This window comes from Paramacrobiotus metropolitanus, unplaced genomic scaffold (genome assembly GCF_019649055.1).
Source record: "Paramacrobiotus metropolitanus isolate TYO unplaced genomic scaffold, Prichtersi_v1.0 Parri_scaffold0000079, whole genome shotgun sequence".
Taxonomy (NCBI): Eukaryota; Metazoa; Tardigrada; class Eutardigrada; order Parachela; family Macrobiotidae; genus Paramacrobiotus; species Paramacrobiotus metropolitanus.
Window position 1 is genome coordinate 440327 of NW_026570299.1, and position 27182 is coordinate 467508.

The 27182-nt window shown below is 44.2% G+C and overlaps 4 protein-coding genes and 1 pseudogene across 8 annotated transcripts; 2 read left to right on the forward strand and 3 right to left on the reverse strand.

Moving 5' to 3' along the window:
- Positions 1-3386: 3386 nt before the first annotated feature.
- On the reverse strand, positions 3387-3920 carry LOC129595538 (uncharacterized). Its single transcript, XM_055492583.1, has one exon. It carries the CDS (start codon positions 3918-3920, stop codon positions 3387-3389), a length of 534 nt encoding a protein of 177 aa, XP_055348558.1.
- A 1390-nt stretch (positions 3921-5310) lies between these two features.
- Positions 5311-6342, forward strand: LOC129595539 (uncharacterized; annotated as a pseudogene).
- A 3082-nt stretch (positions 6343-9424) lies between these two features.
- LOC129595502 (collagen alpha-1(X) chain-like) lies at positions 9425-16120 on the reverse strand. 5 transcript variants are annotated; one of them, XM_055492534.1, is made up of 17 exons: positions 15878-16120; positions 15741-15786; positions 15507-15545; positions 15294-15341; positions 14790-14951; positions 14691-14708; positions 14593-14619; positions 14444-14491; positions 14175-14228; positions 13894-13911; positions 13795-13839; positions 13678-13737; positions 13588-13611; positions 13364-13524; positions 13056-13306; positions 10597-10702; positions 9425-10534 (listed from the first exon to the last, which is right to left on the reverse strand). In XM_055492534.1, exons 1-14 carry the CDS (start codon positions 15944-15946, stop codon positions 13493-13495), a joined length of 690 nt encoding a protein of 229 aa, XP_055348509.1. In that variant the 5' UTR covers positions 15947-16120; the 3' UTR covers positions 9425-10534; positions 10597-10702; positions 13056-13306; positions 13364-13492. The 5 variants fall into 5 exon arrangements, with proteins under 5 accessions (XP_055348509.1, XP_055348507.1, XP_055348506.1 ...); XM_055492532.1 differs by having other exon boundaries at positions 14584-14619; XM_055492531.1 differs by having other exon boundaries at positions 14593-14628.
- A 5218-nt stretch (positions 16121-21338) lies between these two features.
- On the reverse strand, positions 21339-22459 carry LOC129595540 (uncharacterized). Its single transcript, XM_055492584.1, has 3 exons — positions 21807-22459; positions 21572-21662; positions 21339-21497 (listed from the first exon to the last, which is right to left on the reverse strand). The coding sequence occupies exons 1-3, from the start codon at positions 22457-22459 to the stop codon at positions 21339-21341; spliced, it is 903 nt and encodes a 300-aa protein (XP_055348559.1).
- A 1660-nt stretch (positions 22460-24119) lies between these two features.
- On the forward strand, positions 24120-25356 carry LOC129595541 (alpha-2 adrenergic receptor-like). The gene is made up of 2 exons (XM_055492585.1): positions 24120-24698; positions 25024-25356. Exons 1-2 carry the CDS (start codon positions 24120-24122, stop codon positions 25354-25356), a joined length of 912 nt encoding a protein of 303 aa, XP_055348560.1.
- Positions 25357-27182: the final 1826 nt, after the last annotated feature.

Consider the following 27182-nt stretch of genomic DNA (forward strand, 5'->3'; position numbering starts at 1 on the left):
GTGGTTTCACCGAGAATCCGATGGTAAGTTCTTGCAGCTTGAAGGTGGCGCCTTTTTTTTTAAATTTAATTATTATGTTTTAATTTTCAGGTAAACTCCGTGAGAATGACAGAAAATAAAACCGCTCGATCCGCTCTCAGTGACGTCGTGCCCTTTGAAGCGTTCAGACGTTTCTACTCACCCGATTCCATCCCGGAATGTCAAATCACTGCTGTTCGCCGTCACACTATCAGGGAAACTAGAGGCCGTAGAGAATGGTTTTGCCCATACTGCGACAAGTCGTTTGGACGGCGCTACTCGGCTCTGCGACATCTCTTCGGTGCCGAAATCGAAAACTGCGTTCCGTGTAGGATCTGGCGCAGTGGACTGCACGATGCCGCAGACCGACAGGATTATCTGCATGGTCGGCTGCCGAAGAAATGTCTGTACTATCGCCATTACCAGGATTGTACGGAAACGAAGCTGGGAGGGCGAACATACGCCGAGTGGAGGCAGTGCGATAAAAAGCGGATTATCCGATTGCATCCCAAAGATTTGGAAGAAGGCGTGCAACTGCGCAGTGGCGCACGACAGGAGCATAACTTGCCAGTGTCGGAGGATTTATGGGACAGTTTCGGTTTAACGGTGCCAGTGATGTCGACGAAACCCAATGTCGGTGCTCTAATCAAAAGCTCTTCGCCGATCACAATAAAGAGCATGCCGTGTTTACCGGAGCAGAGTGCGGTTAAAAGATCTTCGAAGCCGGGCGACACGTTCCTTGTCACGGTCAACAACGCTAATGGTATAACAGCAGCCCAGGTTACCGTACCCGCGGATACCTTTCCTCTGCAGATCACTGTGCAGAGGAAATCAGCGTTCAGGCCGGTCACCCGAGCCAAAAAGTAACGATACAAAGCAGCATATGTCTCGCCATTCTACGGAACAGCACGCGAATTTCGCTACAGATTCTCGATCACGAAAAGAAACAGTTATATGTCATCAGAACCCCAGCCTTATGATGACTTGTTAGATCGTGCAGTGTGCTATTTGATGAGCTTGTGAAATGACGTTTTGTCGCTGTGTACAGAACACAAGCGCTTTTCCCGGTGATTTGTTTGTGGGTGTTAAATAAAACATGGTAAACAAAGTTGTGGGTGTTGCTGTTTGATTTTGTTTTGAAATACGCACCGAAAAAATCCATAGTACATATTATACTCGTACAACTTGTACAACGTACTATGTATGTTAGCCATCAACGACCACAACAACATTTTTTACCGAAAATCACGGAGCCCTTTCCCAATGGCCACATTAAGAATAAATTAGGCAAGTACCCCGCAAGCCAGACATATAATCACTCTTTTACAAGAATCTTGCACAGACCGCGACGAAGATCTTTGACACTGAGTAACAAGGAAACCGGGTCGAGCACGGTCTGCAGTGAGCTGATTAGACTGGCGATGGGATACGCCGACAGGATAAATCTCTCGCCTCCGGCCATCTGCGTCACAATGATTGCTTGTTCCGGCAACCAGCAGACAATAGTCAACAGCGACAACAACGTCACGATGCGAAACGTCTCATTGGTCAACGATCTTAGAACACAGTGCGTATTAGCCGTACTGTGTGATCGACCGTCGCGTATGACATTCTTCCGGCTCCGTATGTATTTGTAGAACAGATATGGATACGCCGCCACAATACACAACGGAAGAATGTAAAAGAGAACGTACGCAAAACCGTTTATGACCGAATCCGACTGCACTTTGTACCAGCAACCAAATCTTTGGACCGGACGCGGTCGCACCTTCTCATTGGCCAGAATCTCATAGGAAAAAACGAATGCGGCATACTTTGCGCTGAGTACCGGTAAGTGGTATGCCGCAGCCACTTTTTAGGGCCATTAACTCTGAATAGGCTACCAAGAGTTGATATGCCGTGTGAGTCGCTTTAAAACGATTTCTATTGGCTAATGCTTACGAGCCAACCTCTTACTGCTTTTCCCGTTCCTATTGGACGAGCTCTTGCTATTGCTATTGGGCAGCACAGCTGCTCCCATTGGCGGAATGTATGAAGGTGCCGTTTATATGCTCTTTGCGATTTGCTGGTTTCATAACGAATAATTTTCCTCCCACCCGCTTAAAATTATGATGTTGCATAAAGGCATTGATTTATTAAGAACAGTTTGATTATATTATTGCATTATAGTTTTATAATTTTATTCACGTTTCCAGTACGGAGGTACGAGGGTCGGTATTGCAAACAGGAATTCCCGAGAAACATCAATTCAAGCGAGATTGTAGACTGAACCAATTCGGAGGACAAAATTAAGCACAACAAACAACAGTCATAAACTGAACGAAATATTCAGAGAGATATCTGGAAGCCAGTATCCTAATTAAAACATCAAATTGGAATTGGTCTTCGATGCCTTGATTAAAATCCAAACTGGTCTCAAACGGGAATTCCAGACGCCAGGTTACCTACAAGGCACAAACAGGGCACATTCACTACACTGGAAACCTTATTCCATTTTCAAACAAAATCATTTTCACACCAACGCCAGTCAGTTTTACATTTTTTATTTTGCATGCAGATGTAACTTACCGTTTTGATTTCATTCAGTAGAAGCGGCTTTCCCAGATTTAACTGCAAATGTAACGATGGAAATTCCCGGAATTCCTGTGGAGACAATAAAACACAACTGCTGGATGCCAAGATTCATAGATGCACATAGATTTTCACCCAAATAAAATTTTATTAAAATTGCATTTGCAGGGCTTTACTTTTGTGATGTTAAGCCATTATTTTGACAATAAGCAAAGTAGCACAAGCATATGTCAGGAATTCCCGCGGGATAAAAGAATTCTTACCAGAAAAATTTACCTTAAAGAGGACTGGCGCATCTTTTCGAAAAACGTGCTTTCTTGGTCGTGGAATTTGCCAGATAATTATTATCGTACGAGTTGCTGCCAAACAGCGAACCTCCAAATGAACGCGATTCCATATTTTTATTGGCGTTTGTCGGTTGAAACTCCAAGTTCCTCAACATTATCGTTGACGAAAATCATCACAGGAATTCCCGAACAACAGCAAACCACAAACAATCATATTCCAAAACACGACGGAAGCAAAAAGAACGTCAGGAACTAGATTCTATGGGTTTTTGAATTTGAAAGTTTAAAGTTTGACGTCCTAAAGCAGACTGCAACTACACAGTGCAGACGTTGGGTTTACAGTACTGGTTGCTACGGGACTGAATGTGAGTGTGCAAGACTGTACGTACAGACGTTCAAGTGGGCTGTACACGGCAGGCCGCTTGTTTGCAAGCCAATGGGAATTACAAAAACAACTAGGCTGCGGCATAGTCAGCCGCATAGTAACCGGCAAGTTATGCCGCTTACCACCTATCTATTATGCGCCCAGTCAAAATTTTGGCGTAAGCTCGATTTTCGTGTGAGAATCGCCGGGATGCCCAGAGCGTGTACACATAAAACAACGCCCGCACACAGTCCCCAGGTAAACCACGGGCCATGGTGGTCTTTGTAGCTGATAGGAAAAGTCATGGCCCATACCCTGTTTATCGTGATCAGCGCGTGTGAACATAGACATAAACTGCGGATAAGTGTCGTTCCGTAGATACTGGCAATACAACCGGTGTCACCGGGGAAGAAGCGATTATTCAGCGTACCCAGATTCGCAATAATGGTAAAGGGGAAGTAGAGTATGGTTTCTAGAATGTTGGAAATTAAGAGTGCGATGAGGTATCCGGAAAACGGCGAGCGAATACAGATATTTGGTCGGATGACGTAGAACGTTAAGACTTGTGTATTCAGGAAAAAGGCAATAACGGCGATAATCAGACGAATGACGGCGAACATGCTCCATGTAATCTCGAAAGGAAACACCGTCCATGTGGAATTGGTGGAAGATTTATTCATTATTCGCAAAAATTCGTAGCCTTTTGCGGATCAAATAATGGCAAAATCGTAACGCTGAAAACGCGCATGTATATTGACCTGAGAAGATATAGAAACAAAGTTTAAAAATGCAACATCAAAAACGCAGGGTGCTATGAAACGGCTGGATAGACCCGTTCGACGATGCCGTTACTTTCGGTTGCATGAGCAGTTTCTGTATCCCAGGGCGAACCCGACTGTGTCTCTCTAACCAAGCAGCCGCTATACCAGCTTGCAGTTCAGCGAGGGAAGCTTCCTAATAATTATTATCACTGGCATTACTTCTGCTGTCTGTTTCCGGAAATTCGATATGTTTCGGCTGAACAGACTCTGTAAGAGCAGGCTTCTGTTTGTTTCTGTAATCAGAATTTGGAACTAACCGGAAGCGGTACATTTAGGCCTTGATAATTATCCTAAGCGGAATTGTTGTTTCTGCATTTCCTCCAACATCGACGCAGTCTTACTGACACACAAGAAGCGCAACCATGCGCACGGTGAAGTGTAATTAGAGCGGCAAAGAAAGGTCAACGTAATTGCTAATTAGCAAAATATCGAGTAAAATTGTGCAGCGATTTGTCGTTTCAGTATATCCATTTAATTGGTTCGTCTACGATTTGTCAGCGTTTAAGACCGCTGGCTAATTCAGCTGAATAACATCTACCAGTTTCCGACTTTGGATTACTAGGACAGATTTTCCTAAAAAGCCCATATATTAGAAAGGAACAAGGAAAATTCTGGATTACGGTTTACTCCGTGCAAAGTGCAGTTTACGGAAAGTTTGTGATTTTCACGTACAAATATTTAGGACATATTCGCATTCCTTATCGGAAATGTATCATCCGCAAAACAAAAACACACGCACGATCTTTCACCTCAGTGTTAAATAATTCCTTTGTTTTAAAGTAGTTTCTTCGCAGATGTTGGCGCTTTTGCGCACCAAAAGCAGCGCACGGAGTGTTTACCCGATTAAAACAACTGAAAATCAATACTGTAAGCCCTTCCACAGGGTTCCATCAGCAAATTAAACACGGACTTCATGGAAAATTAACTGATTATACAGTGTACATCTTGCCAGTTCCAATGGATACACCTTGTAAAACACAAGCTGGCATGAAGCAGATCGGTATTTGCCGGTATCGACACTGTTCTTTCTGACGTGAACTTTCTTCCTCGCATTTTTACAATCATGGCAGCTTCCAGTCCTTGGAATTTAAGCTATGATAACTCCATAAACAGTAGCAACAAAGCGTTAATCTTTCCCAGCTTTGCGTCTTTGAGAAACCACACAGCCACTCAGCTCGTTCAGACATGGAATTTTACCGCTGTTTCACGGACTGCGCTGTGTATTTTACAGTTAGCTCTCAATATTGCGATGCTATCCGCCTTCGCTGCCCGCAGAGATCTCCGCACATCTTTCACGGTGTACATCATGTTCCTGCTGTGCGCTAATACGGTGTACGCGCTGGTCCAATACCCACTGGAGATTATCCGCGCCAGTTATTCCGTCTGGTGGCTGCCTTCTACCGTGTGCTCGCTGTACCTGTACTTTATCTGGGTGTTCTGCGCCGTTCCCATGCACACCCACATGTTAATTACGATAAATCGCATCTGGGCCATCGCATTCCGCATTCCTACCGGCAGTACCATTCGATGAAAGTGGCGTGTCTAATGTGTCTGGGGAATCTTTTATACGTGCACGTAATTTGTTTGCCGCTGATGCTAATCGATCGGGTGAAGTTTCCGATTGATTTGGATAAGTTTGGCTGCTCGTTAAATTTAGAGGTTGTTGCGGTCAACAATTATGCTACAGCGGTGCAGGTTGTGTTGTATGATGGACCGGTTATTTTTATGGTGGGCGCTTTTCCGTTTTTGTATTACAAGCAACGGCAACGGCGAAAGATCGGAAGCCAGATCCGATTACATGTGTCACATCGTGGCAGCACTATCTGTAGAAATGAAGAAGTCGAAGGCGGGGTTGAAGAAAATCACCCACACCATGTAATAATTATTGTTTTTGCGCTAGAACTTCCGGAATTGCATTGTTACATAGATTAATGAAATGAAATCTTGTCTAGTTTTTGCTGACTCACAAAATCTGTAGGTACGGTCGCCATCCACAATCGGCAACGTCCTTAGCGTGAGAGCACACAAGCGAGAAATGTCCCGGCCCTTTGTCGTTTTGACGCTGTTGACCGTCAGCGTGTTAATTTGCTGGACGCCGGTGATGACGTATTGGACCATCACATGCTTCATCTCGTTGACGTCAGATCCAGTCACCTTTCGGAACTTTGCTGTTGTGTTGTTCGCGCTTCAGGCAGTCCTTGACCCGATTCTCTTTGCTGTCAGTCTGCAGAGCTTCTGGTCAACAATTGCTCAGGCCGCTGCAAAAATCTACAACCGCTGAATGCAGGTGTTTTGGACTGCTCTCGCACCGTCTGCGTTGTTTAGTGGTCGCAAAATAAGTTGATTGTAATAAATTTAGGTAGTTAATGCGATTTTAATAGCGATATTTTACTTTATCGTCGCTTTGGGTGGCTTAAAATTAAGAATTTTGTTTTTCGTAGAACTCAATTTGCACTTACGTGTGATATCAATTTTATTAAAGGTTCCACTTCCCTCATGTCCAAAATGCGGCCGGGTATGAAGCACCTCGCATCTGCGCTGGTCGGCGATGATAAATTTCACGTACGAAACATACAGGCTGAAACATACAGATGCACTTTGCTTTATTTGGCGAATTGCTTCGAAGACGGCTTGTGATATAAACGTACTCAGCGAGTCAATACACAAAAGACAGACAGAAGAGCGCAAGTCTGCAAGATACAGTAACGTGTACTAAAAGGATCTTCTTCAAGAAGAGACCGTCAACACGGATCTATCCACCTGCTCCAGCTGGTTTTTTCGACAAAACAGGATATGCCGTTGCTCACAATAATCCGTTTATTTTATCATTTGAAAAGACTCCATTATATTAAAAATACTCCATCATTTTATTGACCTGAGTCAGTAGAAACTGGTCAAAAGTTTATTAGAAAGTTTGCTACGGCGAATTCTGCCGGTTTATGAGTACGGTCGTTAAATGCTGTTTATCGCAACCGGAGCCATTCTAACGTTAAAACTATTTCGGCGTTAACAATAGTAGTTTATCGCTTGCATTATGGAAGCACGCGGGAAAATGCTCTGTGTTGGTCTTCTCATCCTACTCGTATCAGTTTCATGCGGATTCATTAGTTACGAGCCGCCCATTATTCCGCCGGCCACCGGGGATTGCCACAACGGAGCCGCGGACAGTAATCGCAATATGGAAATATTAATTGACATTGTCAAGAACATCAGGTTTCTGCTCACGGCACCTTGTAGGATCTGTTACATAATTTATGGCAGAGCAAAGTAATTAAAGGTCACGGCACGGCTAAACCGGCCGGTATGCTAACATATGATAATATGCATTAACGGTAACAGAAAGGCAATGCGAGGCAAAGAATTGTTATTAGGAAAGAAATCAGGTAGAAGTACAAAGTGTACTGTCGGAAGTGGTACTGAATGAATGCAGGAATGTATTAGAAGTGAAGAACATCAGTATTTGTAGGCAAAACAAGTAGAGAAGAATAATATCAGATAGCACGAGTGAGCATATCGCTCAAATGAATCAGTAAACAGTAGCAACATCATAAAAGTGAATCAGAGCCGTCGCTTAATTATCTATATAAAAATCATTACGTGACAGATCTTATAAGTATTTGCTAAACAGCCGTTGACATTGATGTTGTACGTTGCAGCGTACAGATGACGGCGGTGGTAAACGGCCTGGCGGATCTCCAGCCTGGACTTGGAGCGGACGCTCGTCCCACCGCTTCCGCTCGGCAGTCTCTGCCGGCCAAGCCTTTGCCGACGGCATTCCCTTCTCCCGCAATACCACCGTCACCGAAACGTACGACGGTTTCTTCTACCAGCTGCTGGCCGGAGCGCGCGATGCCGCTGACATGTTCGGACTATTCTTCCTGACTGTCGTTATTGTCATTGGGGGTCAAATAATTCTCTTCATCGTTAGCTTTATCTTAGGAGAAATAGTGGATGCAGTACTGGAACGAGATCTGCAGCGCATCCGCTTTTATGGCCACATTAGTCGGGGTGCCGCTGTGTATTGCCGTCGTGGTGCTGGTGATCATGACTTTCGTGGCCAAGTTCATCTTACCCCCTCTTTCAGAGGTCTTCCCCCATTCGTGGACTGGCTGATCAACTCTATCAATACTTCGCTTTTACTCGCGTTCCGACCGCTTACAGAATACACCTTCACGTTCCGTCCACCTGTCTGCATTAGTAAACCCCCCTGCGCGCGATTACATTTTTCTACGTAGCTCAGCCTTCGCTTTATCGCTTACTTTTAAATCTGCATCATTCGCTCACTTCAAACGCTCATCCCCCATGCATTACGGAATAATATCACTCAACCAATGGACTAAAAGATGGAGAAAAAATTCACAATATTTTTGATTCCAAATAAGTTGAAATTTATGCCGATAAAGGAAAGTTATAGTCATTTTCCTTTCTCGTAGACAGACCATAGGATCTCTGCGTAGCTCTTCGCCGTTGATTGTATGCTTAAGCGCACGAAAGATCGCCGATGTCTATAACTTCTTTTGATTTCTATGAATTGTCACTAACTTGGGCTTGAAAAATTTATAATTTTTTTCCAAGTATCTTAAATTATTGTTTTAGCGTATTTGCTTCGTAGATTACGAGGGATGAGCATTGAAAGTGAGCCATACGATATGGATTTCAGTATTTTCAATTTTTCATTGTCAAAGCCTGCCGTCGCTACCTTTCAAATGTAACCGCGCGCTAGGGGGTTTACTAATGCAGACCGGTGGTCGGAACGTTAAAGTGTAATCTGTAAGCGGTCGGAACGCGAGTAAAAGCGAAGTACCATAATTAATGGTGCTGCATGCGCCCTTAAGTAGTACAGAATGCGCAGCCAGCTATGCATATGGATGCGTGAGATGTTGTGTTGACTTTACACGGCAACGAACGTGGATTTCAAAATAAGTTTATAGTTCATAACTTCAAATAACTTGTGCCGAATAGGTGTTTATGTTATCTGTTCTGTTGCTCTCAACGGTTTTGCGCAAAATAAATGTTATGCAGTGCCAGAAGTTAACACTGATTTTCGTATTTCAAAAATATGTTTAACTGTCCCAAACACATCGTGTCATCGACGGATTTCCATGAATTGTCTGAGACTGCGAAGCAGTACTTACCGGAGCGACTTACCGGAAAAGGATTATATTTTTAGAGCGAGTGCGTTCAGTTGAAATGTTACTGAAAATTCTTTCAGGAAGCAGAGCAACCAGACTGGATCATTACAGTCTTGCATACCAGCTTTCTACCGTGAGAGATACCAGGGTAAGGGTCCGCAACATTATTACCCGGCACTCTATACTAATTACTACTGTTACGCTTACACTATCCGTAAGACGTAATGAATATCGGGTTTTAGCCACTTTAATAATACTCAGCTAAGAACTAACAAATAACAAGTAAACATGAGCTTATATAACGGCCTAAGCCGGAAATAACAGGACATCCAGGGAAACGACCTAATATCAGACAATCACTCATTGTCAGTACATCTGGCTCACAAGGGCATGAGAAAGGCAAAAACATGGACTATGACCATAGGATAAACGCACACATGACCATAGGTACATGACCATAGGGAAAAACATATATGACCATAGGTTACATTACTACATGAGTAATCCGGTTATGTAACACTACATGTTTGCAGTTCTTTCCGCTAGTGTTGCTGGGAGTCAGAGGCTGTTTGAAAACATACTAGCGTAGCACGATGGAACACGGAGGCTAAAAGGGCATAGAGCTACTTCGTATTCACACCGATAGTAATGCTAAGCCAGATCCAGAAAGATGGCCAAATTTATATGGGTACAGAAAAGCGTTGTTCATGGGCTGATTGCAGTAAAGACAGTAATTCTAATTTATATTTGGCTAAAAATTAAAAAAGCCGCTTTCTGAAGGAGAGTGGAATAATTGCTAATGAAAGGAATATAGTGTCATAGCGAAAGCAAATGAACGGCGACTTTGCCGGCATAATGGTTCTAGAAATTAGTGCTAATGTGATCGTGCTTATTCCTCTTACTTTTCTCGTATCTTGCTGTACCTAGATTTTCAGAAGCGCGTGAACGACTGAATGTTCCACGTCGGAGTAACATCACTCTGATTACGATTATGTTTCATTGCAAATGACAACTGTAATTGTGCCACAGTTTCTGCAACGTTGTCAGCAGGCATAGCTCAATTAAACGGAAAAAATATGTTCTGCTTACACTGGGACGTTTTGCATGGGAATGAGAGATGTGCATTACGATTTTTATGAGAATAACTTGCGGACGATCCAAACAGTGTCTACTGATTCTGCAGAGTGATTCCAAATAATTGCGCTAATTACTATTGCTTCGCGCTAGGATCCTTCATGCACACCTGGCATCGGCTTATTGATGGAGAGTGGTTCAGCGCGGTGTTTGAACGTACAAGATTGTTCTCTGGAACTGCTGCAGCAAGCCAGAAGGAGCGCGATCCTGCAATGAAATGCTGACCACATTTTCAAACAAAGACGTCCAGCTCAGAAGTCAGAACCCACCGTCAGGTGCACAACTGTCCATGTCATCAGAGCACTGCACTATCGGACGCTTCTTATACTTTTCTAGACACGAACCGGGGCTGGCGAGCTCGTAACCTGTTGATGTCTGCAAAAAACAGGGAATCTGGGATCAAGTAAACGTGATATACGAGTAATAAGTGGATAACCTAAGATTCCTAAAGGCAGCTTCTTTTCTGTTAGGCCTTAGATTATAGTGTTGCTGTAGCGAAGTGTCACGGTGTACACTGTAGCCGCCTGTGATGGTGGTCAGGCATGGAAATGCCCCTGTTAATGGATTTCCGACTGAATTAGGAGTGTCTCTGATCTTGATTTATCCATTTTTATGTATTTTCTCCCATTTATGAATAAAAGGTATTATTTAGGGACACCCCACGTTTCCCCATATTGTAGATTATAGGATTTAGGTAGCACTACCTATGACAAATGGCGCTCCTGGTTTGAACAATGTATCAGCCTTTCGGTGGCTGCGGTCTTGCCCCAGCCCAATTTGGGTCGCCGATGCCGATGGCGTACCCTGCAGTTTCCCGGCCAATTCCGCCGCCTTCAGCGGCATATTCTGGATCTCCGACGTCTGCGTGAGAGCGTGTGGCTTCCGCATGCCCGACAGACGACATATCAGTGGATTACGGACTGCCCGAAACGAACGCCTTCCTCTACGGGGCCCGTGCCGTTCCACACCGTATCTCGGACTATTCTAAGGGTTCTTCCAACCCTTCTGCTAATGAACATCTTCCTACTACGATTCTCATACCCGAAGGAAGCTGCAGGGCTTGTTATGTGCCCGACATAGCCCAACAGGTGAGCCAGTACATTCCTTGCAGGGCTGGCTACGTCGATGGAATGGGACCCTTCGCAGTTTTCAGTTCAGGTGAGCACCGGGCCGCCCAAATGGAAAAAGAGCTAGCTGCTCTTAGGAAAGAGAAAGAGCATTACAAGGCGGCCGTAGTTCAGCTCGAACGAGAACGGAACTTCTACAAAGGGGGGGCTGAAAGAAGTCGAGCGCTTTTGCAAGAAATGCAGAGTGGCGCAACCCCTTCGAATTCTGTATCCATCAGTGGCGCGAAGCAGGCCACAACAGGGTATGTCCCTGTTTCGTCTCAACATGCTGAGCGCACCACTCCGCCCCAACCCCTGCGAGCAGTGCAAACTTTCGTCGAGCGCACAGGTCTGGTTACGCCACAACCAGCTGAGGGGACTATAATGGCAAACAGTGCCATTCCGTTAGCTAAACAGGCAGTTGTGGAGAAAAGCGCCATCTCGGCAGCTAGCAGTGCGCCGCCGCAAACCGTTGTTCGGCTACCGTCACCCTCAATGGTAGTCCGTACCATTTCGAGCAATCCCAGGGATATGGGTATTTGCCCATAATCCCGCCTGCCTAATTCCCACAAAGCAGTCCAGTTGGCTTGTGGAAAAGTGGTACACTGCTGTGCACCACTACTGGATCTTCGTACGAAGGATTTGGCTGCGGAACTGAGTCGCATTGCGAATTTAGAGCGACACAGTACCGCACGCGAGTTTCCATACGCGCGTCCGCTGCAGACATCGCGCGCTAGCACAGCTACGTTGCCGCGTTCAAAAAAAGTCTTGCAGCAGTAACCCGGAGGTTTACTGCTGTGTACGGAAGCAAAAGCCCTCCGATTTCGGAGGAGGCTAAGGCGGAGTGGAACCGCCTCCTCTTTGGATACTGGACCGTGATACGGGTGAATCCCTCACCGGCCATGGCAGATGTGGCCAATGTGCCTGCACGGAGCAGGGTGTGGAAGGATCCTGACAAGATGCCTTCTGTGATGGCAGCACAAAAGGGCCACAAGAGGCCCTTCACACCTTCCTGCTTCCACTCACCTTCTTCGGAGGACGCCAGCAGGACGCGAAAGGTCGCCCGAGCAAGAAGTAACTCTTGTTGTTCTGTTTTTGTATAAGAGCATGTGATACTCTTTGTGCTTTCTTTCTTACGGGCTGAGGGCAGCCCTTGTTGGGAGGAGGGGCATGTGTCACGGTGTACACTGTAGCCGCCTGTGATGGTGGTCAGGCATGGAAATGCCCCTGTTAATGGATTTCCGACTGAATTAGGAGTGTCTCTGATCTTGATTTATCCATTTTTATGTATTTTCTCCCATTTATGAATAAAAGGTATTATTTAGGGACACCCCACGTTTCCCCATATTGTAGATTATAGGATTTAGGTAGCACTACCTATGATCTCTGTAAGACTGATACGTCAGCCCATTATCTTCCCAAAACAAAAGAAATCTAAGACTCTTTTCAAAGTATATTAGTATGAAATAATCCAAAAAATTAAATTTCTGCTTTTGTTGACCTTTTGGTAAGGATAGCTTGATCGTTTAAGGATAACTTTGTTTTAAATACTATTTATGTATCATTTGATTTTTACAGTGGACATTGACGTTTTTTATGCTTTTTCTGCCGGTTTAATTTACCGGCATAAAGGTGAATCCGTCCCACAATTCCCGCCAGCCATTAGGGCATTCCGGCACATCAACAGTCTGGCTATGAACTGCAGCGACTGGCTGAGAAACGTGACACACTACGCAGCGGCTGATCTTGCTATCGGAATCCAGCGTTGCCAGCCAATGAGTTGAAATTTGCGATGACTCACTTTGCGCACACTCATCAGGCGCATAGCAATGCAGGTTAGGGGTAAAATGCGGCAGGCAGGATGCCGTCGCTCCTGGCACATAATTTTCCTTCAACGCAGCTGCTTTCAAGAAACCATAGCGCACTTTACCGAGGTCAATGTGTCCTGGTCGGTTTCTGTTATCGGATGCTGCGAAAGAGTACCCCGTCCACAATTGCGTACTGCTAAGGGGACAACGCGGGAGGTCTGCCGACTGTGAATGGTGGACAAGGTAACCAGTCACGGCTCCACCTTTTTCGTGGCTCGAGTTTCTGTTACGGTTCAAAAGAGTGGCTTATGAGTCCGTTCAGTTGTTGCCCAACTCATTAACGTACCTTCAATTTCTCGCTTCCGTCTCCCTAACGACATCATACGACATACAACTGTTAAATTCAAAGACAGTACCGCAGCAAGCGATTACACACCAGATAAACCGGGAAGACCTACAAATTCAGAACTAAATTGTAGACCGGTGGGTGCCACTGCTGTTATTAAACTGGGTAACGGAAAATTGTTTTGTTGACAAGTGGAATGACTCTTACCTGGGGGTCCCGCTAGTCCTGGCCGACCAGGAACTCCAGGCATTCCTGTGATTACACTGTTTTACTTGACCGCAATGATTGTTGATATGGTCATCTTACCCGTATCTCCTTTATCGCCTACAAAAATTTGAGATTGCGGCAACTTTCACTTCTGTGTCTTATAGAAGTTGGCTTAGTTTTTATTAAGATTGCCGAAACAAACCGTCTCGGGTTGCTTCATAATTTTGTAACCTCAACATGGTGATTCTCTAAAATCTATGGCAGCTGTGCATCTCAGCCAGCAGATGGCAGGCTGTTTCTTGTGAAGCTTTGAAAAACTGCTCATAATTAAACCTATAAGCAATTTTAGATGGCATCAGCACGCGGAGAATCGCACCAACCTTTAAGTCCAGGTAATCCAGGTACCCCCGGATTTCCAGATTCGGAATAGTACCCTGTACAATGTGTGGTTTACTCTTGTCAGATAGCAGAATTCTTAGAAATCATCTGTAGAATTTTTGGTTAATTGGGTTATTAATTTTGTGATGCATTCGGAAAGGTGCATGCATATGCATACGGTATCGAACTGTGAGAACGGTTAAAGTATCTAGAGAACAAGGATCGGGACGAAGCTGTGTATTAACTGTTATTTACCATAAATGGTACAGACCTGCATTACGCTCGGAGCAGCCACACGAACCCGGATCTCCTTTGGAACCTTTAATGAAGCTTTACAATTAATATGTTCAATCCGAGCAGGAAAAACATGGCCTTAACTGGCCAACGCTTCAACAAAATTTGTCATTACACCTGTCATACCGGGAAGCCCAGGGTAGCCTGGCGCTCCTGGCAACCCTACGGAAGGAGCTTGATAGGGATGTATTTAGGGAATGTTTTTGCGGAGTTAGTGTTCTTGCCTGGCTCTCCTTTGGAACCTTTATTAAAAGCACTTGCACGACATGCATCTGACACCAAAAATGTCTCAAACTTCATGTGTTTGCAGCGTTTTCGATTACTTGAATAACCTGGCAGTCCCGGAAGCCCGGGACGTCCGACATCACCGGTTGATCCTTTCATACCAGGCAGGCCGGGCGCACCAGGAAATCCTGGTCTGCCGGGCAAACCTGGCTCACCGGGCAACCCCATGTCACCGCGCATGTCCGACGAACTGGGATGTCCTAAAACAGTACGATCAGTCATTAGGGTTCAGCTTGATGGAAAATTCAGTTATGTAAACTACATTTGCCAGCCATTGTTTATCACCTGCAGTTCCGTTAACTTTTACACCAGTTACAATCAGTCAATGCAGATAGCATAGAGGAAGTGTTTCTTTTGTAAATGCCGTTTTGTTCTGGTGCATAGTTTGTACTCGTACCATGATACTTATTAAAGGTCTTTTATTTATTTAATGCAGATGAAAGCGCAGCTAACGGATACTTCTGCTCATGTAACGTTATAGTATAACAATAATGCTTTATGAGAGTACTTATGATTTAAGATAATTCTAACGGGAAACGTACTTATTATGTCACTGGTACATCCACACACGCCCGGTTCCCCCTTGGGACCTGAAAATATCTTCATATTAATTTATAGAAGCACCAACAATAATTTTTCATATGGTGAATTAAGTGAACTGCAGTTGGAAGCCCCGGCGGCATTCCACGGTAATACTGCCAGGCTTAATTTAACATTTCGGTAATGATAAAAGTATGCTGGCTTTGCGTGATAACCTGGAAGTCCTGGGAATCCCGGTTGACCAGGAAAGCCGCCTGAAAACAATCGAGTGAGGATGCCGAATTATTGACGGTAGCAGATTTTGTTATATAACTGTAGTCCACACCTTATGCACACCGTTGCAAAAGATGTTATTCTGACTTGTCAAACTTACAATGGAACCGGTTCGATTAATATTCCACAATAAATAATTATTATGATTAACCAGCGCAACATCTTCCACAATTTACCTTGTGTGTATGCCCGTGTATGCTCACGTTCCTCATCTTCTGGCGCCTGTAATCCATACATTTTTAGCTTACTGCTACTGGACGAATTTTTTTGCGCTTTTTCTGTTACTGTGAAGAAGGAGCGCTGGTTAGCGTACCGGAAAGGGAGGCTGCATTAGCTCACAGACACCCAGTAACATAACAATAGCCGTTGTACGCATCCACATTCTGCAGCAATCGTAATAAGTTAGCTAAGAAAAATGCTGGCTACCTATTTGTTGTATACGACTAGAGAGACTCTGCAAGGGGAAATTAATGTAATTAGCTCGTGAGTTGTAACTGTAAGTATGTAACGCACAAGAATAGCGACGGTTACTGAGCAAATGCATGTTGAGACTGTGCGCACAATCCCAACATGCATTTGCTTGTCGATCTTAGTACGCGATATCAATATACTGATATCGCGTACTAAGATCGACGGAATTTACGTTCACAATGAAAAATGTTCAAATACATTGTAGGTTTTAGCACTCGGCTGAGCGTTTCGAAACTGATAGCATCAGTTAAATAGATGCTAAATATGATACAAAGGCATTTTTTTATGCTATCAGGTCTCAATCATCCATGTTTCTTATTCATGCGAGGATGGCCACCGGAAACAGTTGTACGGAAACAGATGTATGGAAATGTGTGGAAAAACTAAGAAGAACAACCCAGTTTTTCCACTTAGTTTTATGAATAAAACATTGGAAATGTTGATTTTATGGGCCACCGACATAAAGTGCAATTACTTTGAAAAGCCCTTCGGAAGAAAACTAGCATTACGAGGGCGATCACTTTATGGAAAATGGATATCGTTACTAAGACGCTTCTTAAACAAATGCCCTAGAAACGTAGATGTACATTATATACTGTAACTTCGTCTGTATCCAATATAAACATTTATGATGTGAATAAATAATATTAATGCAGTATGACGTGATTTTTTTTTGTTTCTGCTATTTGGAAATGTGGCCGATTGTACTGGGATGTATGGCATCAGGCAGATCGTTATCGTTATTGAACAGTCATTTTGCTCCGCATTTCCGAATAAAGTAGCAAATTTCCGGAAAAAGTAGCGACTGGAATGTTGAATGCTTCCATACACGGCTTTTGTAGCGTCCCATGCGCGCGTACTCGGTGGCCTCGATATAACACTGATTTGGCCGTCTCTAGCGGTGGCGGCATTTTGTCACATGAAATACTCGTATTCTGTTACACGCCTACTGTTGGTACAACGCCATGAATAATTTGTGAGCATGACCGAAGGCAAAAGAAAAATTTCTGACTTTGAACGTGGGCTTAGAAGTACAACGGCTCCTCTCTTCCAAACTCCATCTCAAGAATGCTGTTGGCTTTTGCATGCTCACGCATCTGAAAGACAACCTTCTTGCCATCTCTTGTCTTACCGTTCTCAGTCGAGGATTCGTTCAGTGCGCCAGGAAAGGTCACTCAGAACTTGGAGCATATAGTTTTTACATGACTTTCCGTTTACGATACGTTTAAATTACCGGTATCCCAAATTCCTTAAACTTGTTATTGCTTGCAAATTGCCTGACAACAATTTCAACGATAAATTTAAAATCCCAGATAAATAGAAAACATCCACAAAGGGGATAACTTCATAAAAAGTATTGAGGTGGCTAAAACATGTGGTATAGCAAGACAACCGCCGGCATTTAATTGTAATTTGTACTTACAAAGTTCTGCAGTCCAGTGACTAAGAAACAGCCGAAACACCAACACGTATACCGTTATACAGCGCACTTGCAGCCGGCAGATATCTACTCCAAGACGCAGGCCGATTGAAATTTTAATCGTTCGCCGTCTAGGAGTTTGCCTATGTGGGCTGAGGGAAGCGCATTTAACGAAATACCAGCTTCCGGACGGGACTGCGCAAGAAGACGTGCTGTGTTAATGTCGTTTACAATTGTACATACTCAGCCAGTCGTTACTCAAAAGACAGGCAGAAAGTGCCAGACACAGTGACGTGTGCTAAAACACGTTTAACACGGGCACTGCGACATTTCGCCGCCGCCAACTCGTCGCAGGACTTTTGGTCGTAGACATCTCGCCTCGCGACGCTTCGTCTCGGGACATTTAACCGGGAGGACATCACGCGGGAGACATTTCGCCCGCAGGACAATTTCGACGAAAATTCCGTTTCCGCAGATGAAAGCCCTATTTAAGAAACCTAAAAATAACCAAAGTATAACTAAAAAAACCTAAGAAACTTAAGACACCTAAGAAACCTAAGAACCGTAAGAAACCTAAGAAACCTGATAATAACCTAAGAATAGCCAAAGAATAATCTGAAAATAAACTAAGACTAATCTCAGAATGACCTAAGAAACCTTTCAATAAAAACCTTTGAACAACCTAAGAAGCCGAAGAAAACCTCCGAAGAAACCCGGAAACCCTGCGGAATAAGTATGTCGAATTCTTTTGCGGCGAAGTGTCTGCGACCAGACGTCTTGCGTCAAAATGTCTCAACGCTAATTGTCCCAAACCGAACTTGCCCAGCGTCAAAATGCCCCGCGGCGAAATGTCTTTGCGGCGAAAAGTCGTGCGTCGAATTTAATTGCGGCGAAATGTCACACTCCCAAATGTCCGCGTGCGGCTAAAAGGATGTACAGTATGATAGAAGAAACGGATCCATTATATACTGTACGGATCCGCCAACACGGATCTATATACAGTACTGTACCTGCTCGAGTTGGTCTTCTGTCGACTCAACAGGATGTGCCGTTGTTCACTTAATCCGCTTTTCTACCAGCTTAAAGACTGTTATTAATTATTGAATATTATGTAACTCCACAGCAGTGCAGCAGAGTCAGTAGAAAAAGGTCAAAAGTTTATTAGTAAGGCTGCCGGTTTAGGAGGACGGTCGTTAAGTGCTGCTTAGCGCAACCAGAATCGTTCTAACTTTAAAATTAATTTCGGGGATAGCAGTATCAGTCCTCTGTTTGCATTATGGAAGCACGGGGGAAAATTCTCTGCCTTGCTTTTATCATCGAGCTCGTATCAGTGTCATGCTGTTACGTGGGGCCTTATGGGCGCCCACGTACCTTCGACGGCGAAACAGCGGCGAACCCGGATTGAGGCTTTAATGCCGAAATCTAACTCGCGCACCGTGGCGCAGCAACACCAGACTAATGAGATCGGATCCTACAGCCAGCGCAGCTGTGCTGTAGGTCCGTCAAAACAGCAGCAATGTGTGGGATGGAAATCCCCAGAACAGCAAAACACAATGGCGAATGGCCAATCATGAAGGCGGAGCTATCGGCCTTCACAATGCGGATTCATTTACGAGCCGCCCATTATTCTGCCGGCCAGCGGGGATTTCCACGACGGTGTCGCCAACGTTAATCGGAATATGGAGATATTAATTGATAGTGTCAAGAATATCAGGTTTCTGCTCACCTCACCTTGTACGACGTTATACGTATGTGCTAAACAGCTTTTGAAATTGATGTTGTTCTTTGCAGCGTACAGATTACGGCGGTTGTGGACGGCCTGGCGGATCTTCAGACTGAACTGAGAACGAGCCTTCATCCAACCGTTCCAGTTCAGCAATCTCCGCCGGCTGGTCCCTTGCCGACCGCATCTCATTCTCCCCGCAATACCACCTTCGATAAGGCTAATGACGGATTCTTTTACCAGCTGCTGGGAGCGCGCCGCCCCGCCGACATTTTCACACTGTTCCTCCTGACTTTCGTGATAGTCATTGGAAGTCTGCTCATCCTCCGCGTCATCAACCGTATCCTTATTGGAATACTGGAACAAGAAAGCCTTCTTGAGCGCATTCTCTTTGTTGTCGTATGTGTCGGGGTGCCATTGGGTATTGCCGCCGTAACGCTGGCGCTCACGGCTTTCGTAGCCAATTTCATCTTACCCTCTTTTCCAGAGCCCTTCGCGGGGTCCTCTTCGTGAGTTAGCTGGGCAACTCTATCAAATGTTCAAAACCGTCATTAATGGGGCTGCATGTTAAGTACTACAGCATGTATACAATGCGTGGCTACCTATACTGTTTGTCATGTTGAGTCGAATTTACATGGCACCGGATGCCGACTTCCAGATTAGTTTTTTTACTGACTCGTGCCGCGCTGGTGTGTATATCAACTGTTCTCTATCATTCACCGGCTTTATGCAAAATAAATGGTACGCATTGCAAAAAGCAAACACTAATAAATTATTTCTTCCGCAAAATATGTCAAATTCAGTTCGAAATGCAAACTTCTCAAACATTAATTTTTCCGTAAAAAGAACAGCAGGCATTTAAATACACACTGCACTTCCACATACATACATTCTTTGCCTGCTTCAATTCAGATCGGCCACTGCACGTGTACAGAAGGCGGGCTGTCAGCGAAGGCAACCGGCATCGAGTAAAGATATCCAGTGTCAGAGAACGATAAGATCCTTTGGTAAAGTCTTTGAAATATAATCCGCATAAACTGGGCCACATCCATGATGATTTGTAGGTTTGGAAGAGAATTTCGAAGGGGGTGTTCGGCGCCGGCGTAAACGATGTTACTGAAGAGAATGTCGTGCGGATTGCTTTTATACACGTCGGTGACCCGCCATTTCGTCGACAAAACTTCATCGACCGTCACTTCATCGAACAGACACGATGCCGACCCGTCACGGCATCGAACTAACTTTTAACTATACCATCTCAGTTTTCTTAGCTTTCTTATGTTTCTTAGGTTTTCTTAGGTTTTTTTAGGTTTTTAGGTTCTTAGATTTCTTAGTTTTCTTACGTTTTCTTAGGTTTTTGTTCATCGCCCTCGTGACGGTTGACGAAGTGCGGTCGACACTGTGCCGGTCGACGAAATGTCGGTGAGCCATATACGTCCTTGCTGTACCATCCGCGTCACTTACTGATAGAATATGGTAAATAATTCTGGCTGTGTTATTCGCCATCACGTGAATGGATCCAGCAAAAACAATTATCGAGATTTGAACGAGGCATTCTTTTTTGATTGGTATTCCATTTCTATAGCCTATACCAATGAATCAGTGCGTTGTGCGAGTAATACGAATGGTTACGAAATCAATCATTCCGTGAAGGATACTGGAAACGATGTACGGTAAGAACTGTAGTAAAGAAGAGCGCCGGAACGAGAGTTGTCTGTTTTAACACTCATTCAACGGGAACGTCCATATTACCAGCTCTGCACGAGATTGGCCACAGGTGTTGTAATAACTCGTGTTCTACTCGTGCTACATAATTTATCGTATTTTTTTTACACGGCCAATTCTTCCCGTATTACGGGACTGTATAAACTGCTGCAATTGTCAGCGTCCTGCGAAATCACAAAGATTTATGACCAGAATGCTAGAAAGAATGGACAGAATAACTGTGTTCAAGCCCTAGCAATATGTGATAGGCACCACCGTGAACATTGTTGTAAAAATTTTATAAGCGGAAAAATGGAAACCTCTTCTTCCGTGCAAGAAAGAAAGGCGGCGGTACAAGATGCCACTTGCAGCTGGATAAGATGCTGAGCTTTTTTTTGTGCCGCACATTTTAGTAAAACCTTTTCCTCAACTTGAAGATTGGCTATCATCCACCCCTTAGCTGCTAATAGCGCGACTGGCCACCACCGTGTCTTTGTGCACGGACGAAGTCATGCCTACACGTCCACTTTCATGCTGGGCACTGGTCCGGTGTCGCTTGCACGCCAGTCGGTGTAGCTCGTCACGATAATCTTTGTTCATTACGAAGCAAATTGGCTGGAAAATGAAGTTGATTATCTTTTTCAATTTATCTTATAGAAATACTTTCCAAGCTTTGACAGAAAACTCACTGGATTTCCGGCGAATCCAATCAGCTGGACAGCCGACAGCCACAACGCCAAAACATGTACGGCTTCCGATGTGATATGCGTGATAAACGCGCTGCCAACCGGCAGGACAATTGAACACAGAGCATTGCACAGGTACGAGACACACATGGTGTTCGTCGTGCGCATTCGCTTCTGCTCGAGACGTCTCGTCGCGACGTTCGGGTTGCTAAAAGTAACACGGTTTTGTCTATTATACCTTGCGTACGAATAGAGCGCTATATACGCCGCACCGGTAATCGCGGCGGGCAGGTAGAAACCGGCCACAAAGACCATCACGCCAATACGACTACTGGGCATCTGGACACAGGCACCTAGCAGAATAACCGTATTCGCCGTACCCACGCGAAACCAGCCAAGGAGAGCCAGCAGACCACCGAATAACCAAACAGCGATTACCAGCCAGCGTTCGAGATTCTTTTTGGAAAGGTCACGGTAGTGATACGGGTAGCAGCGCGCAGCCAGGCGGTTAGCCGCGATTAGCAGATCCATCCCCGTGGCTGTGTAGCGCGCTGTCATCTGGATCCACTGGATGATGTTGCAGTCGCGCGGATAGATTTTCCAGCCGTAAATCTGGCGTAGGTAAATGCTCACTGCCACCACGGGGAAGCTGACGGCGCAGAGAATAGTGTAGGCCGCCAGGCAATGAACTATTAATAAGCCGCAACCGATCCGCAGTTTACTGTTGGTCAGGATCAAGATCATAAGTAGGCCGTTTCCCAGTGACCCTTCGAAACACAGGGATAGATGAACGGCCGTCCAGATTTTGACCATCAAAGCGGAAACAACGGGAGATTCAGGTTCGAACGGCTCGGTGCCGTTAACGTTATGTGATTTATTCAAAAGGTCCATGTTATGTTATGGTTGAAAAGATTTTAATAATTTTTGAAACTAATTTTCCAGTTTAAAGGCAAAGAAGCCTAACCGAATGCCAGATTCAAAGAGTTGAATTTATACTACATTGAAGATTTCATCCGTAACGGGATAATGTTGTACCTCTTGTACCTCCACGGTGCATACAGAAAGCCCTGACTTGCAATTACTCGGACTTCCGAAACGAAAACGCTGTTCACTGCGGTAATAATTAAACTGCTGATTCTAAGAAAACAGTGCGGTTTTGCATAATATGTGGTTCGGAAAAGGGGCAAATGTGTTTCTACGGCACGGAAGGGCTGAACTGAAGTTTAAATAACAATACTTTGAACTTACCACACGGCGACGCATATTATTTTGTTTTCGCAACATTCTATAGCCGCCCAAACTGGATAGCGGTATGCCAAGAATATTCAAATTGTCAGTGAAATTCGGCCTTTCGGTAGATTACATTATAGCCTCCTTCCTTGCCTCCTTCTGCTAAACAGATGGTTGGCAGCGGTTTGCAATTAGTAATTCAAGCAGTTTTCGATGCCGCTTCCTATTAATTATTACCGCTAACCATGTAGTACATAATTCAAAGCCTGCAGGTCTTTCTCATCACTGAATTGACGCATGAGCTAAGAATTGAGCTGCTCCCAGTCCGTAAATAACGTATAATAAAGGGAAGCGATTCATGTGTGCTGTACTTGTATTTTATCGGTTCGTCTGCTCATGTTGCGTGGTTGTAATTTATGGTAACATGGTTATAGGACGATAATCCCATAGAAATTTCTGATGTTATCAACAAATGTGGAAAGGATACCGCTTTTCAATGATTGCTGTTACGAAAATGGCTGTATGATTAGTGGCTTATCGCTGCTACAAGTAAAAAATACATTAATAAGTAAAAAAAATAAATTATTTTTGGGTCCACCAATAAGCATGGGGCCATGGGCTCATCCAGTGAGCCGAAGTCGCCAATGCTCGTTTCGAACAGAGAACGTTTGTTTGCGCAATACGCTCTCAAACGAAGTACCAAAGCAACTTTTTTAGTCCTGCATTTTATAGATATTTAGATCGTAAGTGCATGTTACATGATACTTATTGAGTGTACTTATTGCATCTTACAAAAAGGCGGGAAATTTCTTCTGAGGGAAATTGCCCATTTACTCGGCACTCAGCCCAGTGACCTTAAAGCGCAATTGATATCAACGATTTAATTTCCGATCGGGTTTGTTAGCAGTATTGTATTAATTTTTGATGCACGCGCTTACCGGATGGTTTGTGACGTTTGACGGAATTAGAGCCACAGTGTGCTCCTGCGCTGGAATAAGCAAGTGGTTTTCCGCTGTTGTGGATGCGACCGACCCGGTTGAGCGCCCTTCCGTTAGCTCCCCGTTGCCAGTCAAACTGGCTTTATCTTATAAGTATAAATACTTAACTAAGAACACTGATCGCATGGACTTTTTCGAACACAAAGTCTCACTTACTTTATAGCACATGCAGTCACTGAATTTTCCTAATGTGTAAGGAAACGTGTTTTATAATGTCTAACGCGACGGATCAGATCATGGATTTTTCAGGCGAAATTATCTGGACGGTGCCGGCGTTAACGCGTTGCAGTATGTGCGTAATCCAAACACTACTCAACTCAGCCATGATCATCGCGTTCATCGTCCGCCGCGAACTGCGCACCTCCTTCACCATCTACCTAATGTTCCTCTTCTGCTCCAACATTATCTACGCCCTGGGCGGGTACCCGTTGGAAGTGATGCGCCAGGGTTTCCCGGGACGTTGGTTCTTGTCGCACGCCGCCTGCGCTTTCTATATCTACCAGATCTGGGTGTTCTGTCCGGTGGCCATGCATATGCACGTCTTGATCACCCTTAACCGTCTCTGGGCTATCTACTTCCCGGTCTCGTACAAGAACATCCATTCCGAGAGAGTGGCGGTGCTGATGTGCGCCGGGGTGGCGCTGTATTGTCATGTGATATGCTTGCCGGTGGTAGTTATGGATCTCATGTATTACCACTTGCCGGAGAAGCAGTATGGGTGCTTGTTGAATGCGACAGCGCAAAGCACATTCACGTCAGTGGTGGCTGTTATTAGTCAGTTTATTCCTGTTGTGATCGTGGTGGGAGCGTATCCGTTCTTGTGGTATAAGCATTTGAAGAGGAAAAAGATCGGGTTGGCCAATCCGTCCCGGAGGGATACGATTTTCGTAACTAATATTGATGTGAGTTACCGCACTTATATTCTCACTTCCAATACTTATTTAGAATGCTCTTGCTAGCAGTTGACCTCAGTCGATGGGCCTTACACGCGATAGATTACAAATTCATTTACTGGGAAATGGGGAGAATGTTTTTCTAATATTAGGCGATGATACGTATGTAATAACTATTTTCAGACGCGTAAACTAGCCTGAAAAGACGCATAACAAGACAGCGGCTCAAATGAAGCGGTTGAATTACGCTATCAGATATCTTCTGCTTTGAAAACATGGATACAATACACGTCGATTTGTAACTATACAGTAAAGCCTTCATGCATTTGTGTAGACAAAATTGGCGTTCAGGAAAATCGAAGCGTCATCCTCACGTCCTTTTGTCGTGTTGACACTTTTGACAGTCAGCGTGCTGGTGTGCTGGACGCCGGACCAGACAGCATGGACCATCTCTTGTTTCACCGCCGTCAATGATTCTCCCGGTCTGCGTTACACAACCAGCGTCCTGTTTACCCTGCAAGCGGCACTCGATCCCATTCTCTTTGCACTCTCCCTGCGGACCTTTCGCAACATGTTATGCCGAACATTCCGCTGTCACAAAAGGTGGGGAAGTATGCCGATGCGCCAGATGAGCATTAAAAGTTTGACGCGGAGAGATGAGCCGTAACCGATTTTCGCTCTGTAATGCGGAAATTTCCATTGTGGCGGCTGGGTACGGATGTTCACGATCAACAACTGACAAGTGACACGGTCGCTTCGCCGTATACGACCCGAATGCTTTTTGAACGTATTATGCTTTTTGAACTGATTTATTTTGATCTGCGTTAAGGACTGCCAACTGTATAGCTAGCACGTCGCTTCGCCGTAAACGACCCGAATGCTTTTTGAACGTATTATGCTTTTTGAACTGATTTATTTTGATATGCGTTAAGGGACTGCCAACTGTATAGCTAGCACGTCGCTTCCCCGTATACGACCCGAATGCTTTTTGAACGTATTATGATTTTTGAACTGATTTATTTTGATCTGCGTTAAGGACTGCCAACTCAGTAAGGATGGTAATATCCAATATCTAAAAGTGTATCCAGAGCTTAAATATCCAAATATCATATCCATATCCCGAGCTGTCTCGAAAGATACGGATATTTTTGGATATTTGGTGGATACAGTGGATACAAGGATATAATAGGATATTGACGGATATAAGACAGATCCGTCTTATAAAAGCATACTTTTTCCAGAAAAGGCATTTATAAATTATTACTATACATGCTTCGACTTTTCTCAATAAAGGATCAGCATGACTGAATATTTTGAAAATGGATCACATAGTTATTCAACTATTTTGATAGTACAAAAATTTAAGAGCAACAAGTTTTCGTAGACATCAATATTCAATATCATCTGACGTTTTATTGGTGTCTCCACAAAATAGACAGTAAATGTGCAAATCACAATGACTGATACTTGATTTCACGCTGAAACAAAATTTTTGTGTCAAAAACTCGGAGCCATCGCACTAATGCTCCCATTGGAACTACGATTGGCAAGTGTCGGAGGTAAGGCGGAAATGGCGGGCACGTCGTACAATTAATTCTGGTACTGGTAATATTTTTTTGCAATTAATTTACCAAAATATGTGGGTAATCCGTCGTTTAAATTGCACAGTTAAACCTACCCTAATGTCGAGAAAAGTGAAAGTATGACGTGTAGTCAGTGTGTTTCTTGTTTCTATCTAATATCTAAATTTGGCTTTGATTTAGTGTGTTGGGCTACCCGACAGGTCGTCGCGGGACATTTGGTTTTACGGTCATTTCATCTAAGGACAACTCGTTTTTGTAGCAGATAGTTATTGCCTGTTCGTTTCCATAAGCCAGTCGAAAATGTTTTGACTCCCCAAAAGTAGCGCGAGCAAATGTCATACAACAAAACGGCTGCAAAACGAGTTGTCACAAAACAAATTAGCCGCTGCGACGAAAAACGTGTGGTGAAATGTCCAGTGACGAAATGTCCCGCGACCACTTGGGCCGTCACAGTGTGTTGTATGATGCTTTACTTTCGTATTTAACCTTTTGTAAGGGTTTTTCCTAAAAAAACATGCTATTGGATATATCTGGATACAAAATGATATATCCACGATATTTCTGGATATATCCGGATACGTTTTGAATATATCCCATATCCAGAGGCTCATGGATATTACCATCCTTAGCCAACTGTATAGCTAGCACTTGACAGTTACTGCCACTATCTCGTCTCATGCTGTAAGGGATAAAGCCATAAAAGTTTAACCTGGGTTACACTCGCATTTATGAGCGACACCTGTCTGCATAATACTGAGTAAAGCAGTAAGAAATTAGAATCAAGTGGGCCACAGTACATGCCTTTTATTAAGAAATTTAAAGCGCTTCGAATTCTACGAGAAGATTTTAGTGCCTTTATACACTGCGCCACAATAATATAACTGAAAATAACATAATTTATGCGTACATT